This window comes from Pristis pectinata, chromosome 3 (genome assembly GCF_009764475.1).
Source record: "Pristis pectinata isolate sPriPec2 chromosome 3, sPriPec2.1.pri, whole genome shotgun sequence".
Taxonomy (NCBI): Eukaryota; Metazoa; Chordata; class Chondrichthyes; order Rhinopristiformes; family Pristidae; genus Pristis; species Pristis pectinata.
In genome coordinates, this window is record NC_067407.1 from 23,077,058 (window position 1) to 23,091,435 (window position 14,378).

Sequence of the window (14,378 nt, forward strand, 5' to 3'; positions counted from 1 at the left end):
TCCCCTCTCACCCTAAATCTATGCCCCCTAGTTTTGCACTCCCTCTCCTAGGGGAAAGACTTAACAGCCACCTTATCTATGCCTCTTATCATTTTAAACATTTCTATAAGGTCACCACTCATTCTCTTACATTCCAAGGAATAAAGACCTAGCCTTGCTAACCTCTCAGTGTGAGAAGTGGGAGCCATCTCAAGAGGTGAGTGTTGGGACCCAGTTCTTTTCCAGACCATACAAGAGGCACTGCTGCAAATTGTTAGGTGATAATTGGATGGGAAATTAGTCAATTGGCAACAACCAACAAAAAGGTAGGGTCAAGCAAAATGGCTAGTTTGGAGTGGACCAAATGTTAGAATAGGGAGCTGAGCCTTTTGCAAGAAGAGGCTAAGGTAAGTTTCTGGTAAGTTTATTTCTTTTCCCATTTGTGCCTAGCTAAAGTAGTGACAATGGATCCAAGGTCAGTGATGTGTTCTTCCTGCCAGATTTGGGAGATCTCAAATCTACCTGATAGCTACATCTGTGGGAGGTGCATCCAGTTGCAGCTCTTTACCATGTCAGGGAACTGGAACTGGAGCTGCAGCTGGATGACCTTTGGCTCATATGGGAAAATGAGTAGGTAATACATAAAAGCTACAGGGAGGTAGCCACACCCAGGTGGCAGGTAGCTGGGTGACCATCAGGACAGGAGAAGTGAATAGACAGTACAGAGTACCCCTATGGCTGTTTGCATCAATAACAAGTATAGCATATTGAATACTGTTGGTGGAGGGGGCTACCTACCAGAGGAAAGCTGCAGTGGTCAGGTCACTGACACAAGTCTTGCTCTGTAGCTTGGGTGGGGAGAGAAAGAGGCTAGCAAAAGTGATGGGGGACTCTAGTTAGGGGAGCAGACAAGAGATTCTGTGGATGTGAAAACCTCCCAGATAGTATGATGCCTCCCAAGTGCCAGGGTCAGGCATGTCTCAGACTGGGTCCACAACATTCAAAAGGGAGGGTGAGCCACCAGAAATCATGGTACACATTGGTACCAATGACATAGGTAGAACAAAGGATGAGATCCTGAAAAGTGCATATGGGGAACTAGGTAGGAAGCTGAAAAGTAATCCTTGGATTGCTGCCTGTGTCATGTGCCAGTGAGGGTAAGAATAGATTGATGTGGCAGATGTGTGGCTGAGAAATTAGGGCAGGGTTTCAGATTTGTTGATCATTGGGATCTCTTCTGGGGAAGGTACAAGCTGTACAAAAGGGATGGGTTACACCTGACTGGAGGGGGACCAATATCCTTGCGGGCAGGTTTGCTAGAGCTGTTGTGGAGGGTTTAAACTGGTTTGGCAGGGGGCTGGGAACCCAAGTCAGAGGATGGGGCAGTTGGTGTACAGGTTGATGCAGTGTGTAGAGAGACTGAGGAAGAATAGGCATTTGATTGAGCAAAACTGCAGTCAGTTGGATGGGTTGAAGTGTGTCTATTTTAATTCAAGTAGTATCAGGAACAAGGGTGAACTTAGAGCATAGGTCAGTACATGGAACTATGATGTCGTGGCCATTAGAGACTTGGCTGTCACAAGAGCAGGAATGGCTACTAGATGTTCTGGGGTTTCGATGTTTCAAAAGAGACAGGGATGCAGGTAGAAGAGGTGCAAGAGTGGCATTGCTAATCAGGAATAGTATCATAGCTTCAGAAGGGGAAGACATTCTGGAGGGATAGTCTGAGTCAGTGTAGGTGGAGGTCAGAAACTGGAAGGGAGCAATCACTATTGGGAGTATTCTATAGACCCCCAATAGCAACAGACACTGAGGAACCGATCGGGAGGCAGGTTTTGGAAAGGTGCAAAAATAACACGGTTGTTGTCATGGGTGATTTCAACTTCCTTAATATTGATTGACACCTCCTTAGTGCAAAAGGTTTGGATGGGTGAAATTTGTTAGGTGTCCAGGAAGGATTCCTGACACAGTATGTAGAAGGCCAACTAGTGGAGAGACCATTCTGGATCTGGTACTAGGCAATGAACCTGGTCAGGTGTCAGATCTCTCAGTGGGAGAGCATTTCGGAGACAGTGACCACAACTCCCTGACCTTTACCCTGGCCTTAGAGGGACAGGAGCAGACTGTATGGGAAAGTATTTAATTGGGGGAAGGGGAATTATGATGCTATTAGGCAGGAACTTGGGAGTGTAAACTAGGAGCCAATGTATTCAAGGAAATGCACAATGGAAACATGGAGGTTGTTTAGAGATCGCTTGAAGGGGTTCTCAATAGGTTTGACCCACTGAGGCAGGAAAAGGATGGTAGGGTGAAGGAACAATGCTTGACAAGAGATGTGGAATATCTAGTGAAAAGGAAGAAAGAAACTTGCTTAAGAAGCAAGGATCAGACCAGGCTCTAGAATTACAATGTAGCCAGGGAAGGAGCTTAAGAATGGACTTGGGAGCTGGAAGGGGGCAATGAAAAGGCCTTGAAGAGTAGGATTAAGGAAAATCCCAAGGCATTCTACTTGTATGTGAAGAACAGGAGGAATACTAGAGTGAAGGTAGGACCAATTAGGAATAGAGGAGGAAATGTGCCTGGAGTTGGAGGTGGTAGGGGAGGTCCTTAATGAATACTTTGCTTCAGTATTCACCTGTGAAAGACCTTGATGTTTGAGGACAGCATAAAACAAGCTGATAAACTGGAACATGTTAATGTTGAGGAGGATGTGCTAGAACATTGAAAAAACATTACAATAGATAAATCCCTGGGGCTGGATGAGAGAACCCAGTATACTACAGGAAGTGAGGGAAGAGATTTGAGCCCTTGGTGATAATCTTTGTGTCCTCATTGGCACAGGAGTAGTACCAGATGATTGGAGGGTGACAAACCTTTTCCTTTGCTCAAGAAAGGGAGTAGGGATATCCCTGGGAATTATAGACCAGTGAGTCTTACTTCAGTGGTGGGCAAATAATTGGAAAGGATTTAGAGACAGGATTTGAGCATTTGGAGAGTCTGATTAGGGATAGTCAGCATAGCTTGAGGGGTAGGTCATGCTTCAAGCCTGATTGAATTCTTTAAGGATATGACCTACCACATTGAGGGTAGAGCAATGTGGTGTATATGGACTTTAGTAAGGCATTTGATAAGGTTCCCCATGATGGGCTCATTCAGAGGAAACTTAGCTGTGTGGATTTGGAATTGGCTCACCCATAGAAGGCAGATAGAGTATATTCTGCCTGGAGGTTGATGACCAGTGGTGTTCTGCAGGGATCTGTTCTGGGACCCCTGCTCTTTGAGATTTTTATAGACTTGGATGAGGAAGTGGAAAAATGGGTTAGTAAGTGTGCAGATGACAAAAGTTGGTGTTGTGGATCATGTAGAAGGCTGTCAAAGGTTACAAAGGGACATTGATAGGAATGCAAAGCTGGGCTGAGAAGTGGCAGATGGCGTTCAACCCAGAAAACTGAAGAGATTCACTTTAGAAGGTCAAATTTGAAGGCAGAATAGAGGGTTAATGGCAGGATTCTTAGCAGTGTGGAGGAACAGAATAATCTTCGGGTCTAAGTCCATAGATCCCTCAAAGTTGCCAATGCAAATTGTTAAGGTTAAGGTGGTATATGCTTGTTGGCCTTCATTAGTTGGGGGACTGAGTTCAAGAGTCACAAGGTAATGTTGCAGCTCTACAAACCCCTGGTTAGACCACACTTCGAATATTGTTCATTTCTGGACTCTTCACTATAGGAAGGATGTGGAAGCTTTAGAAAGGGCACAGACGAGATTTACCAGGATGCTACTTGGACTGGAGAGCATGCCTTATGAGGATGGGTTGAGCAAGCTAGGGCTTTTCTCTTTGGAGCAAAGGAGGATGAGAGGTAGCCTGAGGTGTACAAGGTAAGAGGTATAGATCAAGTGGACAGCCAGAGACTTTTTCCCCAGGGCAGAAATGGCTAATATGAGGGGGCATAGTTTTAAGAAAGTACAGGGTGGGGATATTAGAGGCAAGTTCTCTCCCCCCCCCCCCCCCCCCCACCCCCACCCCAAAGAGTGGTGGGTGTGTGGAATGCACTTCCAGGGGTGCTGGTACAGGCAGATACATTAGGGACATTTGAGACTAAGATGAGCATGGGGATGATAGAAAAATGGAGGGGTATGTGGGAGGGAATGGTTAGATTGATCTTTGAGTAGGCTAAAAGGTTGGTACAACATCATGGGCCAAAGGGCCTGTGCTATAATGTTCTGTAACTCAGGCCCTCTTGTCATGGCAATATCCTTGTAAATGTTTTCTGCACTCTTTCCAGTTTAACCACACATTTCCTATAACAGGGTGACCAAAACTGTCCACAATGTACCGAGAAGTTAGCAGTGCATGTTTTATTTGGGAGTGGCTATTTTTTCTTTCATTGTCTGAACTTTCCACAAAGCAGCATTCTTTCTGCATGCTCATGAGAGCAAAAAAAACTTCATCTCTTGTTAATCTAGTTGGATACCATGTTCCTATCTGACTTCTGACAGGCATTTCTGCAAATGATTTCTCAGCATTCACTGGTTTGTCAAATGTGCATTTAATGTGCTGTTTGTATTGATTTCAAAGTTGCTCACAAGTAAATTCTAAAAACTTTAGTCCACTAATTCAATGGCCTTTCTTCTCCCACCTCCCCTCCCTTCCCCCATCACTCAATTTCATCAGGCTCAGTCTAATAATGTTGTCATTCCTGAAAGTATAGTAGCTTTAGTTAAAATAGTGCTGAAAGACAAGTAAACAAGCAGGGTAGGGTTTCTTGGAATGGAAATAATATTGTCACATGTGCCAAGATACAGTAAAAAGTGTCATCCAGACAGATCATGCAGGTAGACAAAGTGCAAGGGTCACAGTGAGGAAGAGTTCAGCTTTTAGTGTATGTGAAGTCTTCTCCACCATGGATCAACTAAAAAGAACTCAACTACATCACAACATACACTGCAAAACACAATTAAACCTTTGCATATGAAACCTTACTTTCTAGAATTACAACACGAGGCTGATTTTTTTTTGTACTAAAATACCATTACATACATTTGCATTATGAAAATAACAACATTAAAGATGTGGGAGATACAAGAGACTTCAGATGCTGGGATCTGGAGTAAAAAGCAAACTGCTGGAGGAACTCAGTGGGTCAGACAGACTGGAGGCAGAAGGATAACTGATGTTTGGGGTTGACATCCTGTGTCAGGACAGAGTGGAGGGGGATAGCCAGTATAGAGGGGTGAGGCAGGCAACAGGTGAAATGAGGTAAGGAAGGGGATGATGGGCACATGGAGTTGGGGGGGGGGGGGGGGGTGGAGTGGAAAGAAGAATGGTTAAGGTAGAGATGTAAACTGTAAGATAAGTGGATAGAACAAAAAGCTGCAAACTATGGAATCTGATAAGGATGGTGATAAATGGAACCAGATAAGTGAGGGATAAGGGGCAGATGGTTCCAGGTAGGAGAGGGGAAAGGTGTTTGGAAAGGGGAGTAAGATAACCTGAGTCCATCAAGAGGGTAAGGAACACCTATTACTAGACTCCAACACTCTTGAGACACCCCCTTCTGGTTTTTGCAGTTCCAATTGCTGACACATCAACCTCCTTGACTTCTCCATACCCCTCACCCACTCCAGCCTCATCCCTTCTGAAAACACAGCTCTCCACTCATTCCACATCAATCCTAACCTCTCCCAACAAACCTGCAGACCAGGGTGGTGCCACTGTGGTCTGGCAGACTGACCTCTCTTGCAGAGGCTAGAAGGCAGCTCACAAACTCCTCACCATAATTACCTCAGGACCATAACCCCACCAACAAACAAGTCTCATCACTTCTGGAGATCTCCCATCCACAGAGTCCAACCTGAGAGTTCCCCCAACTCCACATTGCCCACTTCCACCTCTTATCCAAGATCCACAGACACAATTGTCTTGGTAGACTTGTTTCTGCCTGCTCTTTCCCCACTGAACTTATTCCCTCATACTTTAACTATCTTTTTCCCCTTTGTTAGACCCTTCCCACCTACATCCAGCACACCTCACATGCCCTCCACCATTTTGACAATTCCCCCCCACCCCTTTATCTTCACCATGGACATTCAGTCCCAATACACCCCCATCCCCCATTAGGAAGGTCTTGGGGCCCTCCACTTCTTTCTGGAACATTAGTCCAAACACTCATCTGCCTGGCAGAACTTGCTCTTGCTCAAAAGAACTCCTTTGATTCCTTTCAGTTTCTACAAATTAAAGGTGTAATTATGAGCCCTGGCTTCATCTTTTTATTGGCTGCATGTTACAAACCCACTCCAGCACCACTCTGCAACTCTCTGCCACATAAATGACTGCATTTTGGTGTTGCCTCCTGCATGTGTGGAACTTGTCAATTTTATCAACTGTTATCAACTTGCACCCCGCTCTCAAATTCACTATTTCCGACACTTCTCCCCTTTCTGGATCTCCCTGCTATTTCAGGAGAGAAACTATCCACTGACACTTACTATAAACCCACTGACTCCCACAGCTAGCTAGGACAAGTGGCTGAAGAGTCAGTCAGGGAGCACTTTCAGTCCAGTGACTGTAATTCTAATAGTTTTAAAATAGTTATGGAAAAAGCTAGAACAGGTCCACAGGGAACAACAGGTTAGTGAGTCTGACATCAGTTACTGAAGGGCATTCTGAGGGACAGGATCTATCAACATTTGGATAGGCAAGGTCTAACTAGGAATAGTCAGCACAGTTTTGTGCAGGGGAAATCATGCCTAAAAGAATTTTTCAGGTAACCAAGAGGATAGACGAGGCTAGGGCAGTTTCCCTTGCCTATAAGGATTTTAGTAAGGCCTTTAAGGTCCCCCATGGCAGGCTTGTCTGGAAGGTTAGATTTGTGGGATCCAGGGAGAAATAGCTAATTGGATTCATAATTGGCTCAATAGTAGGAAGCAGGGAGTGAAGGCTGAAGGTTGCTTCTTGACTGGAGGCCTGTGACTAGTGATGCTCCATTGGGGTCAGTGCTGGGACTTTTTGTTATTTATATAACCAATTTTGGAAGTGAATGTAGAAGGCAAGGTTAGTTTGCAGATGACACTAATCTGATAAGGTGATAATGGGAACCATTAGTGGAGAGGTGAAGGTCAGTGTGGGAATGGAAAGTGGAATTGAAATAGCATGAAAATGGAAGATTGGTTGTCAGTGCAGACAGAGCACAGGAACTCTGCAAATTGGTCACCTAGTCTGCACTTGGTATCGCTGACGTAGAGGAGTCTACAACAGGAGCACTGATTATAGTAGATGAAGGTGGAGGAGGTGCACGTGAATCTTTGTCTCTACTGAAGCACTGTTTTGGTCCCTGGATGGTGGCAAGGGAGGAGGTGCAAGAACAAATGTTGGACCTCCCGTGGTTGCAGGGAAAAGTGCCTGGGGTTAGGGAGGGGTGGGGAGGGGTATAAAGGCCATCACAGGTTTGTAATCGGGAATAATCTTTTCTCTCTCATGCATTTTTTGTTTCCTATATTTTCATTCTGAATGTTAACTCAGTAAAAAGGTTCTGAGACTTCCCCTGAATTCATGTCAAATAACTCAAACTTCTAAATTTCTCTCCCCCACCCTCAAACACAAATTCCAGGAGAGAATTTTATTTTGCATCTCAAATTTCTGGCTATGGTGAAGTAGTGATGTGTGAATTCTGCAAGGGAGAATTTCCATAACCTAAATGGCCATATCACAAGGGTCACCCCTAATCCAAATTCAGCCGTTATCAGTGTTCTACAAAAGTAGAAACTTCAATATAAGGAACATAAAATCACATGGGTTTAGGGTTACTGTGTATTGAGCAGAGGCCAATGTGGACCAGTTGAGCCAAACAACCAATTTCTGATGTAATTTTCATTTACTTATTATTACTTTCCCAAAATTACCTTACCTTTTTAATGTCTTCTATACATTTAATAATGTAGCTTCGCTTGATTTGCTCCTTTACTGCATAAGCTTCACTGAGTATAGTCAGGTGCTCTTCCAGTGCTGGCTGGACCAAGTTAGTGGGAAGTGCTGGTAAATGGGCAAGGTCCCAAAGCACTTCCAACACCTTAGGAAAAGTGGGGGTTGGATTGTAGAAGTGAGAAGGTGAGAAAAAGAAGTTATTTTTCTAGAGTCAATACTAATTGCAATGAAACCAGGCTACAAAGTTAAACATGTTCTTCTAAACAACTTCCTACCTTTCCTGTGGTATTCTCAGAACGTGCTTCACGACCAATTTTTCCTATAAGGCTGAGAAGTTTTTGTCTAATACGGTCACTCTCAATTTCCCAACTCTAAAAGAGAAACAGGAAAGTTTAGAGAGATCTAAAGTTCTCAATCATCAGCAAAGCGATAGCAAGTGTCAGTGACACTTGCCAATCAAGCAGCACTTACTCGCCAATAACCTATTCACTGCCAAGCAGTTAGGATTTACTCAGTTTAAAGTTTTGAAATAAATTACTAAATACAAACTTGGTCCTAACATGGATACAACATCTCAAATACAGAGGCAAGCCAATGTGACTGTCATGATATTAGGACAGCATTCAATGGTAAGACAAAATTCAATGGGGGGAGAAAAAAAACTCTCCACTGACTGGAGTCATACCTCATACAAGGTAAAATGGTTGTAGTCATTGGAGATCAATCACCTTGACACTAAGGATGTCACTGGTAAAGCCACATAAATACTGTGGCTACAAAAAAAGGTCAGAGGCTGAGCTTCCTGTACCAAGACTCACTTGGATCTTCAAAGCTTTTTCATCATCTACACATCTCTAGTGTGATGAAACCCTTTCCACTTTCCTGGATGAATGTTAGCTCCAACAATAGTCAATAAACTCAACATCATCCAGGACAAAGCAATCTAAGTCTTTACAACACAAGAGATGGCAATTCGGTATTTCAAGTCAATGCCAATTCTCAGATGGCAAAACCATTTCCTCAGTTATTTACCTGTAACCTATTTTCTTGTACATGCCCATTAATACCCTTCCATTTATCTCTCAAACAACCTATACTAGGGGTGACTTACAGTAGTCATTTAACAATAAACATCTTTTCAGTATTTGGAGGAATGAGGTGCATGACTGGCACCACAATTCACAACCCTAAACATTCACTCTCCTCAGTAGTGCACTCTGGCTACCATGTGTGCAGCCTACAGAATGCACCAGTTACTTGCAATGGCTGGTCTAACAGCAGCTCCCAAACCTCTGACCTCTGAGAAATGGCAAAGGAAACCTGTACATATGAGTACTACCTCTTGCAAGTTGTTTTTCAAGTCCGATTTCATACTCATTGCTGTGCCATCACTAGTAGGTCCAAATCCTGGAACTCCCTACTCCTCATCATCAGTGTTCACTACTCCCACCATTCAACGTACACATGGGGAAACTATAATATGCGACTGAATACAGCATTCATTTAGTAGCATTACTGTTTTACTTGTATTCTGAAACTTGGCTAAAAAGAATAAGAGAACCAAAGGAGGAAGCCATTGCTACTACTAACCTAGAAAACATCACACACATTTGGTTTCCAAATAATATTATCAAACTTCTTTCCTGAATCTACTTGGTTATAATGCAGTAATACAAATCAAATTAACTCAAAAACAGGATGGACATGAGGGCTGTAACCCAGTGCAATGATGCCTAGTAGCATGAAAAAGGATGATCATGGCCCTTTTGCAAGGTAAACTGTTCTGTACTTGATTTGCTAGGATGGGGAGGGGAGAAAACAGAGGGGAAGGAAATGAGTTATGAATTTAGCACACATCCATTTGTATTGCTCTGATTGTTATAATTGTTAAAAGTTAAAACCCACAGCAAATACATAAGATCTATAATGTAAATATAACTGAAATATAAATGGTCACTTACCTTCTGTATTAAGATAAAGAGATGGTTCAGTTGATCATAGTTGAACTTGGCAGCAGCAGCAGCAATAATGGTATGAATATTTTCAATGACAGTTGAAGATTGTCCTGACTTAATATAAACCACAGCAAATTGTAAATAACCTGGATTGCATCTTTCTTGAACACTATAACTGTCCTTTTTAGGAAACTGTCATTTCTCTGCTCATATCCCCCCCTCACCCCACCTCCCCCAGTTAATCAATATCAGTAGAAATGTACATAGAGGACCATACTACTTTAAACATCTTCATACTAATTTCACCTTAATTTAGCTCAGTGCAAACTCCAGCAACAATGTCTTCAGCCACTTTTAATATCAATTAATAAAACAAATAGAACAGTGTGTTTCAGTCACTTTTTTAAACAAAGCAGCAATGTACTCAATTCAGAAATAAAATGTGACTCTTGTACAATGTTCGCAAAGTGTTTGAATTGTTAGATTTGTACCTTTTAGCACCAAATATAAAACTTGCCCTCGCTTAAAAGTGACAATAACAGGTAAACTTTGCTGTTCAGTAGCTCTTAGTTTATTTGCAAGATGTAGGCACTGCAACAAAGACAGCAAAAACCCTTACGCCACTTAGTGATATGGGCTGCTATGAAAATGAAATCATGATCAATCTCCTTCTGGAACATGTCTGCCAACAAGGTATAGGCAGAGATGCAGTTTCATTCCAAACACCAGCATATCAGAGCACTGTGGTTTATGGGTATTCCTAGGGATATTACATTAATCTTACAATTCAGTGCAGTGAGGCACCCTAGTGCATCATGTACTGTATAAGAGGAATATAATCTGTCTTGTATGGGGAATGCCAACTTATTATACATCTACACACATTATGAAGGAAGCATATTTGAAAAAAAATTACTGTTTATCTATAATTTCCCTAGACAATGGTGAACCAGGTGGCATTTTACAGCAATCCAAAATTTCATGGTGATTAGTGATAAGCCATTTTTGAAATATTTCATAACAACTTGAACTCCATAGCTGTCATAGTGAGACAAACTCACTTCTCCAAGCTTGCACCTTAAAGAATACTAGCCCAATAATTTTAACATTATCTTGCTGTAATCCCACATACTATACCTGAATGCGCCAAATCTTGGTAAGTTCATCTAGAGAGAGTTTACTGCCCAGCAGTTCAATTATTCCCTTTATTCTATCACAGTATTGTGCTTGATCAATATTTCCTGCAGAAATTGAATAAAAGTACAGTTTGCTGAAAATGGTACAAAAAGAACATTCAAATGGATCAAATACAAAAATACTTCAACACCTACCCAAGCATACCTCGCCTCCTTCACACTGAAAGGCATATGCCAGTTCAATCACCAAATAGCCTTCCAAATGTTGCAATGTGTATTCAGTAGTTCACTAAGTGGTGAGTTCAATTAAAAAGGTGAATTTTAATTCCAGCAATGGTACCATGATGCATATGTTCACCATAGCAAAACTTCAACCTTCACTCTCAAGCCATAAACAGAGCAGGTAAAGCATCTCCTTTCCTAACATTTGTGGCAACAGCACAAGTCACTGGGAAGATGTGCAATTTCGCAAAATTTGGCTGCCACTATAACATCCCTCACATAGACAGGAGGGAGGGAGGGAGGGAGGGAGGGAGCTGGAAAACATTTATTGTCCTTTTATTCTCCTGAGGGGGCGATGAAAAAAAGCACAAAGAGTAAATGCCTTTTTTACTTCCCATTGAGGAGGGAAAACCTAAGCACATTTTTCTGCAGTTATGTTGTGAAAACGATCAGGGTTCAACAGCGTTGTACTTAGTAACTGACACTAACTCAGATTTTTTTTGCAAATACATTGTTTGATGTAAAATCCCAAACCTATCAATGATTCCACCCTCCTCTCCATATTATGAATTCTTCTCTAATGAAATCACTACTCAGTGGATTTACTTTGGGCATTTATAAAACAATAATAACTGAAATACTGTGCTGTGTTCTAACTGCTAAGATTTTTAGTGTAGTGCACTAAATCCTGATTATTTGCATTAGGGGCATGGACTCTCCATGGATAAAAACCCTGATAACACGAAGGCCTTCTCCTCTGTACCCAAAACACCCCCCACCCAAATAAACATAAATAGCATTCTAACAGCATTAACACACATTAATAACCACGTTAAAATGTTTAAGTACCAAAGGAAATTATATTAATAAACCACTTCTACTGAACTTATTGAAATTTACAAGCAATAATCAGCTTTGAAATCACGAAGTGTAGCTGTGTAAACAAAGACTGATCTCTATTGGAAGACAAGTTCTCTACTGAATAGCATGCAGTACAGAGCCACTTAACTTAAATGGTATGGAAACTAATTACCTTATTCTTGTAGGCAATGATTGGCTCCAAGGTGTACATATAGATATATTTGGAAAAGTATGAGTTGAGGTCTGGGGTTAACCTCATGAGTGTGCATGGGTGAAAAAACTAATTTTCTCTGGGCTGTAATTCCCTCAAAAATGTTTCAAAATACAATGACTTTAAAAAACTAAAGCATTGTATTTAGGTTTCTAATGTAGTCTTCCGTTGAACTATTTTGCACTCTTACAGCATTAGCTAAAATTTGTGCCCTGATGGTTCCTGGTTTGCTTTCTGTGAGAATTCTTCAATGACACTGCCTGCTTAGACTGTATCACGACTTGACTGTTGTTGGATGCCAGGATCTCTCTGAACTGACACCAGACAGTAATTGACATCAGAACTGGGCAAGTCTGCAAAAGAATTGCTACATTTTTGTGGGCAGCTTTCTTTGAGATCGACTCCTACCACAAGATCACTGCTGACCGCAAAATTCAGGCCAATATATCCGTCCTTGTAGGAACAATCTCACACTGTGCTAGAAAATGTCCATACATCAACACTGTACAATCCTCATTGCAGACGTCAGTCACACTATAAGTCTCTATTTCTGATTGTAAATCTAAGCTGTAATCAATAGGCATTAGCTAGAAAAATCAGACAGCATTTTTGCTGTTAATACTTTTTAGTCCTTGAGTCATATCATTTTGTTAAATATCCTTAATTAACCTCACTACTAAAGTAGTTGGAACAGCACTTGGAAGTTGATAATCCCTCTTAATTGCCATTATAGTTTACTGTCAAATCTACTGTACCTTCAAGTGCTATTGACAGTACAGAATTTTCCACTAGCCAGTCTAATAATCGGTCTGTATCAATTGCATTCTTCACAGACTTTGATAAGGTACTGTCCTCAATCAATTTAGTAACCTGAGGAATAAAATAGAAATAAACTGTCATTTCTGAATAAATTTCTCTCCAAATAACTTTTACTTTCCTATCCGGGGGGGGGGGGGGGGGGGGGGGGAAGAGAGAGGGCGGTGAGGAGAGAGAAGAATTAGTAAGTGGCTAAGGAGGCAGACAAAATACATGCTATTTTGATATTTAATGCTGATTCTACTAAAGATTTGTAAGCATGAAATCTACAGAAATATCAATCAAGTAGAAAGTCCCATTGATGTACTAATTATGAGCTCTGTGATTCCAGTTGATAAAATGAGAACTTATTTCTGTAAACTGAAATCAGAATGCAGAAGACAAAAGTACCGAGATGACAAATCTGCCAACTTAACTCGTATTTCTTGTTTTGACCCTGCTTTCAAAAGCACAGGATTTATACCTTACTTGACAAGATCAAGTCCTCTTTCTACCTGGAAAACTATGTTCACTTTATCTTAGATTGAAAAGAATTTTCATAATGAAATTTTCATAAAGAAATGTCCTAAATTCATCTTATGGCATCCCTTCAGTTAACATGGTCCTCAAATCTTATTCTATCTCATCAATTTTCTTCCTGTGTTTGACCAACAAACTGACAGTCTGTGTGTTATGTTTACAGGAATACATTGATTGTCATCTCCAAACAGAAACATCAATAGTATATATGGTACTTAAGGTCTGCACGTCACAGAACGTTGCTAATTTCAAAGACCAATGTTCAATAACTTGTCAATTTATCACTGCAAGCAATGGTTCAAACTTCAAGTCATGGTTTAGTAGACAAAACCCAAAAATTGGCAAGAATAAACATTTTCACAAGATTTAACTTACCTCTTTTAATGAATTCATTTTTGCACTAAAATGAGGAGTTTTCAACATACGTAAGAGGATGTCTAATCGGAGGTCATCAACCACAGTTACCAATGCAGGCTGAAAGCGCATGCACAACAGTTTGATGGCAGAGAGCAGCTCTGGAATGGTCACCAATCTCTGTATTGGACAGGATTTTAAAATCATTTTTGTAGTTTACAAACATTTAACAAACCAATGAATACTGATAAAAATCATACTTGCAAAAACACCCATCAGAAGTCAGATAGGAACATGGCATCCAACTAGATTAACAAGAGATTCAACTTTTTTTTGGGCTGTCATGAACATGCAACAAGAACAGCCAAACTTCCTACAAAGCAGCAATGAAAGGAAAAAAAACA

At 41.3% G+C, this 14,378-nt stretch overlaps 1 protein-coding gene across 3 annotated transcripts in view; it reads right to left on the reverse strand.

Annotated features, from left to right (window-relative positions):
- usp24 (ubiquitin specific peptidase 24) overlaps window positions 1-14,378 on the reverse strand; it is a 169,807-nt gene that overhangs the window by 106,571 nt on the left and 48,858 nt on the right. For all 3 annotated transcript variants that reach the window (XM_052010648.1, XM_052010647.1, XM_052010646.1), the window contains exons 10-15: window positions 13,996-14,154; window positions 13,041-13,155; window positions 10,993-11,096; window positions 9,862-9,969; window positions 8,176-8,271; window positions 7,884-8,045 (exon numbers count right to left, since the gene is read on the reverse strand). In XM_052010648.1, coding sequence (XP_051866608.1) covers window positions 7,884-8,045; window positions 8,176-8,271; window positions 9,862-9,969; window positions 10,993-11,096; window positions 13,041-13,155; window positions 13,996-14,154 — 744 coding nt within the window. The remainder of the gene's footprint in view (window positions 1-7,883; window positions 8,046-8,175; window positions 8,272-9,861; window positions 9,970-10,992; window positions 11,097-13,040; window positions 13,156-13,995; window positions 14,155-14,378) is intronic.